We start from the raw sequence: 6,470 nt of genomic DNA on the forward strand, positions 1-6,470 counted from the left end.
GCACACACACTCACACACACACACTCACACATGTTTGTTTTTGTGTAAAGTGTGTTCATCCCATAGGTGTAATGGTTTTTATACTGTAGAAACTGTATATTCTATCTCCCTTCACCAACCCTACACCTAACCCTAACCCTCACAGGAAACTTTGTGCATTTTTACTTTCTCAAAAAAACTCATTCTGTATGATTTATAAGTGTTTTGAAAAATGGGGACATGGGTTATGTTCTCATAAGTCACCCTCTCCTTGTAATACCTGTGTCATACCCATGTCATTATACAGAGTTGTGTCCTGATATGATACAAAAACATACACACACACACACACACACAGAGAGAGAGAGAGAGAGAGAGAGAGAGAGAGAACGACACATGCACACACACACACACACAAACACACACACACACACACACATAGAGAACACTTGTTTTTAACAGTCTTAATAATTTTCTTGTTGTTTATAATTTTTTTTTATTATTTATTAATTGAATAATCAATTTATTTTTGTTTTGTTTATGTGTTATATAACCATTATTCTGTTCATTGCTCATGAAACAGTCAGTGCTTTGGAGAGAGAAAAGCTATTACTTTACCAGTTAACACAAGATCATTATATTCCCATCTCAACTCATGTGTTAAAAACATCAACTCCTCGTTTCAATAAAATACAGTTAGACATAAATGTGCAAAGAACCGTCAACATCAGTTTTCAGAGAGAGACAATATCTGAACTGTTTTCTTATTTCTGTTTATTACATTTTTTTGTGATTATCTGCTTTATGAATTACAGATCTATTCTTGTTTTGTTTATGTAATATTCAATTATTATTTGTTCATGCAGTGGTCAATGCTTTGGCAGTACTGTGCAAGTCATGCCAATACAGCTCACTAGAACTGAGAGAGAGAGAGAGAGAGAGAGAGAGAGAGAGAGAAACGGAGGGAGGGAGGGACAAACCTAGTTAAATAGCAAGAGAACGAGAGTGAAAGAGAGAGAGAGAAAGACACACACACAGAGAGAGAGAGAGAGAGAGAAAGAGAGGAGAGAGATCCGATCCCACACAAGGCTTGAGCGCAGAAGGAAAAAACAAGAGTATTTGCAGGATATTGTCAGGATGTGTAGCGGAGCGCACCAGAGACGGAGGAGAGCAGCATGAGTGTGAACAGCAGCGGAGGAACACACTACTGAGGTGATACACCTCACACACACCTCACACACACCTCACACACACAACACTCTCGTGTTTCAGATGACTGCTTTTCTGATATGCACCACAAAATAGGACTATCTTACTTAGTGTTTTAGTCTTGTTTTCTAGTATAAATATCTTAATGTTCTTGAATCGAGATTACTTTGTTGTACAAGTAAAATTAATAGAGATATTATTATGTTTTTTCTGTAAAAATGTATAAAAATTGTGTTTTTGTTTTTTTTTTAAACAAGAAAAACATCCGCCAGTGGGGCAGGAAAAATAATCTTGTTTAGCCTTTGGATTAAGATGATTTTTCTTACTCCACTGGCAGATATTTTTGCTTGTTTTAAGAAAAAACTAACAAGATTTAGATTTTTAGAACACATTTGACTTGTCAAGTGAATGTAGAAGAATGTTTGCGATAGTCAATCAAAGTATCAAAAAACAGAATCATTTTTTTTTGCAGTGTGCGGTTTGAGGGTTTCCTTTGATTGGCACACGATGAGTAATGCCTGGAGATCAGAGGGTTAATTTCTGCTGAAACATCACCCTCTGATATATATTTAACACATAATGTGGAAATGGAGATTAACCTTTCGTATTTGTGCTGTGCTCGTCACGTGTGGGCGTTTCTGTTCATGTCAAATATCAAACACAAGAAACCAGACCCAGACAGGAGTGACACATCTGTTGACATCGAGAAAGAGTCAATGTTCCACTTCAGCAGACATCACTGGGGTTAAAAACAGAAGCTGTGACGTGAGCGCCTGCGGAGTGATGTCATGTGCGTGTCATTCCTCCTCGTTCATTCACTCGCTCGCTCTTCTGTGTGTCTGCAGCATCATGGGGACGCGTCTCTGGATCCTGATGCTCGTGGTCCACCAGGTCTCTCCGTACAGACGTCCAGCACAGCCTTTAACCTGTCACGTGGTGAGTCCTGAATCAGACCTCAGTGCATCTGTCTGAGTTGCTGTAATGACTGATGATTATGTGCAATTCCTTGCTTAGAAGCCAAACACTTTTAGTTCTAATCAGGTAGAAAATACTTCAAGTCTTTGTATTTCAATCGCTTGGATTGAATGTCTTCGGTGGCCATTAAATGGTCAAGCTGTAGGGACTAAAAACCACAGGTGAGACCTCTTTTACCAATGACATTAAACAGAGTAAATGGAGACTTTTGCTCAAAAGTGTTATTTCAGATGCTGAGACTTGTTATCAAAACAAAACATCTTTCTGTGTTGCTCCACATTGATTGTATATCTCTATATTCCTGCTGTAAGTCGACCATTGACTCGCTTGTGTCTCTGTGAAAGTCTTCAGTATCAATTCAATTCAATCACACTTAAACTTTACTTTAGCAAAGACCAAATGGTCCCACATCTAGAGAACCATATTAGGCAGAAACATCTTTACGAGTCTCAGACTAAACCACAGAGTCTGATCAGAGCCGGATGACTGTGTCTCCTCTGACCGTGTGTTTGGACACTGTCTAATGAGGACAGAGGAAGTGTGTGTACGGTGAAAGACATCAGCGCTTCATAACATCTCCATCCTCTCGCCGAACCCTGGCGGAAACGAAGGGTCAGTCCCAGAGATGAGGGAAAATCCTGAAACACTGTACCTTAGCCGCAGTTATCTAGAGAGCATAAATAAAGTGTAGATGGAGCGCAGATAGTGTAAGCCAAGAGCTGCTTTAAATCATACGTCACACTGAAGACGGTGTTGAAATCTTCCAGGAAACAGCTGTGTGATGTCATGAGTGTACACTAGCAGTCAACACTGTCTGAACAGTGAGATTTTTAATCTTAATGCTCACCAAGCCGGCATTTATTCGATCCAAAAATACAGCAGAAGCAGTAAAAATTGTGAGATATTATTATGATTTAAATCATCTGTTTTCTGTGTGAATCTGTGTTAAAGTGTAATTTATTTCTGTGATGCTCCGCTGTATTTTCAGCATCATTCCTCCAGTCTTCAGTGTCACATGATCTTCAGAAATCAGAATAATATGATGATTCACTGGTGAAGAAACATTAAACATAATAATAAATATTTTGAGCAGTAAATCATCATATTATTCTGATTTCTGAAGATCACGTGACACTGAAGACTGGAGGAATGATGCTGAAAAATTCTGCTCTGAAATCACAGGAATAAATTGCAATTTTATTATATTAAAATAGAAAACAAGTATTTTACATAGTAAAAATGTTTCAAAATTTTACTATATCTTAGATCAAATAAATGCAGGCTTGAAAAACAGAAGAGACTTAACAGATCTTACTGTTCAGCATTTGCCTGGGAGTGTAATCCAGAATCACTTGTGTTGGCTAATAGCACTCTTTGTTGTTGGTTTAAGGTCCAGGAGGATGTCGACTGCAGCGGTCTGAACCTCAGACGGATCCCGGTGCGACTGCCGTCCTCTATCCACCTCCTCGATCTGTCTCGAAACCTCCTGCAGAACCTCACGGACCGGGATCTTCCCGATCTCTCCACCGTCCAGCATCTGAACCTCCACGCCAACAAGATCCAGTTCATCCAGCCGGGGCTGTTCCAAGACACCAGTCGTCTGGAGGTGCTGGATCTATCGGGAAACTCCCTGGACCTGTACGCGGCTCTGAAAACACACGTCGGGCCGCTCAGATCAGTCCGGCATCTGGATCTGTCCGGAAACGGTCTGTTCACGGATATGAGCGACTACTTCCTGAGCGACGCCCCGGTCCTCACCAACCTCTCTTTAGACGGGAACAGCATTACTAAAATCAGCAGGCACACATTCAACGGATCTCAGGCTTTAAGAAACATCGACCTGCACAATAACGTCATCATAGAAATCGAGGAAGGTGCTTTCGAGTCGCTGACGGGGCTCTCAGAGCTCGATCTGTCGGTGAACTCCATCTCGTGCATCACAGACTTCAACCTCGTTCAGCTCAAAACTCTCAACTTGAGCAAAAACAGCCTGAACAGCTTTCAGACCGTTGATTCGGATCTAGAGTTCGAGCTTCAGTATCTGGACCTGAGGGAAAATAAAATCCTGTATTTCCCCGTGCTTCCCGAGAGGAACAAACTCGTGTACCTGGACCTGTCCAGAAACCTCTTGAGAAGCGTGAACTGCTCCGGTCCGCTAGAAGAGCTGGAGAACCTGAAGGCCAGCGGGTATCTGTCCACCGATCACGATAAACCCCTTTGCCTTTGTGTTAATCAGAGGCACCAGGCTTTCCCCAAGTTGCTTTACTTGGACTTGAGCTACAACCAGTTCAAATCGATTCCGTCCTCGTTCTTCAGCAGCGTGGCTTCTCTAGAGAGCCTGAACATCAGCAATAACTGTTTGGAGAGCTTCAGTGTGGATTTAGAAGGTCATCTGAACTCGCTGAAAACCTTGGACATCAGCTACAACAACCTGCAGAACTTGTCCTTCGGGGAAAACACTCTGGCTGCGTTGGAAGTCTTGCACCTTCAGGGAAACGCTCTGAGCACACTAGACCCCGGGATCTTCTCAAGGCTTCCCAACATACAGAGTCTTCACCTTCAGCAAAACCTGTTCAGCATCTGTCCTTCTCTCAAGGGTCCCATGCACGACTGCATCCGACTGTCCTCTATCCCGACCCTGAGCTACCTGTACCTCTCGGAGAACAGTCTCGAATCGGTTCCACCAGGAGCGTTTCACGGAAGCCCGCTGCTTATTCTGGATCTGTCCCTGAATCCCGGTGTGGATGTCGGCACGTCGTCTCTCTCAGGTTTGGAGACGACCCTCACCCATCTTTCTCTGAGAGGAAACCAGCTCCGAAACCTCGCCGTCGACTTCACCTTCTTTCAGAAACTCAAGTGTTTGGATCTGTCGGTGAACCGGCTCACGGGGGTCTCTCTGTGGAGCGGAGACTCTTCGGTGGAGTCCTTGAACCTGCAGAATAACAGTTTGGTAACACTCACATCCGACACGGTCTTCGCTCTGCAGGAATCGCTCAGAACGTTATACGTAGGCTCGAACCCGTTGAGCTGCTGTGGAAACCCGTATCTCCTCACGATGCTCCAGCAGGACAGACTGAACGTGCCGGACATCGCCGTCGTGACCTGCTGGTACACCAGAGACTCGGAGAGCGTGGAGATCAGCGTGAGCGCCGTGGAGCCGGAGCACTGCGAGTCTGTGGACAGGAAGGTGTTGTGGATCAGCGTGATCGTGGTGCTCGCGCTCGGACTGATGCTGGTGTCGGTGGTCGCCTTGAAACTCTGTCGCTTGAAAAAACACAGGTTCAAAAGAGGCATCAGGTTCAAAAGAGGCATCAATGCTTGAATCAAAAGAAGGAAAAGAAACCAAAGCGCTCTCACCTGATTGTGGTGCCACATGCATGACAGCTAGGTTTCAGTATGTGATGCGTGGGAGGATCTGGAACAAGTTCAGTGTCAAATTCTGATCACCATCTTTTGCATTCACATCAGTTGTGACATTTGCTATTTAAACAGAAATGCAAGCAATATTCGCTGGTGAGGGTAAAGCAGGACGTTGCATCTGCATTCGAAACCAGCCAGATGCAGCAAGACTGCACAAACTATCCCAATTCGCCAAACGAAACATGTTTCATGTGCTGATCTTCTGCAATAACACTACGCTTTCTGATGCACGCACTTTATGGATTGTGATTTGTGAAATGTACATGCATAATGTGAAAACTGCATCAACAAGTTGCATACAGATGCAAGACTGAGTTGTAGAGTGAGACTGGATTGTAGGAGTGTGTTTTCAATACGTGTCTCTGGAGCACAAAAGCAGTGTTAAGTCTCTGGGATATAATTGTAGAAATAGCCAACAATACATTGTATGGGTTAAAATTATATAATTAAGCTAAAAATCATTAGGATATTAAGTAAAGATGATGTTCCATGAAGATATTTTGTACATTTCCTACCGTAAATATATCAAAACCTAATTTTTGTTTAGTTATATGCATCGCTTGGAAATATTATTTATTCATCGTTCAGATGATGTATACATCTCTAAGTTAACCCTTATGACTGTGTTTGTGCTGTAGGGACACAGATGTGTGTGTTGTGCATTAGAAGAAGGAATATCATCGGCTGGAGGAAGTGTTTTTAATGGAACACCTGCAGCAGAGCGTCTCTCAGCGTCGCTTTCCTGTTGTTGAGCTCAGTTTCCTCTCTACATTGCATTCGCCATGATGATTTATTCATTCAGTCTCTCTCAGTGACACTGAACTGTGTTAGACTGGTGATCCGGTTCAGCTCCGCTCCGAACACACATATAAACACACACCGCCTGC

At 43.0% G+C, this 6,470-nt stretch overlaps 1 protein-coding gene across 1 annotated transcript; it reads left to right on the plus strand.

Annotated features, from left to right (window-relative positions):
• The first annotated feature begins 1,043 nt into the window (after nucleotides 1-1,043).
• Nucleotides 1,044-5,500, plus strand: LOC113110082 (leucine-rich repeat-containing protein 32-like). Its single transcript, XM_026274089.1, has 3 exons — nucleotides 1,044-1,191; nucleotides 2,034-2,124; nucleotides 3,554-5,500. The coding sequence occupies exons 2-3, from the start codon at nucleotides 2,038-2,040 to the stop codon at nucleotides 5,483-5,485; spliced, it is 2,019 nt and encodes a 672-aa protein (XP_026129874.1). The 5' UTR covers nucleotides 1,044-1,191; nucleotides 2,034-2,037; the 3' UTR covers nucleotides 5,486-5,500.
• The last annotated feature ends 970 nt before the right edge of the window (nucleotides 5,501-6,470 follow it).

The sequence above is a fragment of the Carassius auratus genome, chromosome 10, assembly GCF_003368295.1.
Source record: "Carassius auratus strain Wakin chromosome 10, ASM336829v1, whole genome shotgun sequence".
Taxonomy (NCBI): Eukaryota; Metazoa; Chordata; class Actinopteri; order Cypriniformes; family Cyprinidae; genus Carassius; species Carassius auratus.

Excerpts from the sequence above, each read along its gene's own strand:
- LOC113110082 (XM_026274089.1), top strand. The coding sequence starts at position 2,038 with ATGGGGACGCGTCTCTGGATCCTGATGCTCGTGGTCCACCAGGTCTCT. Across the intron at positions 2,125-3,553 it reads AGCCTTTAACCTGTCACGTG|GTCCAGGAGGATGTCGACTG; the intron begins GTGAGTCCTGAA and ends TGTTGGTTTAAG.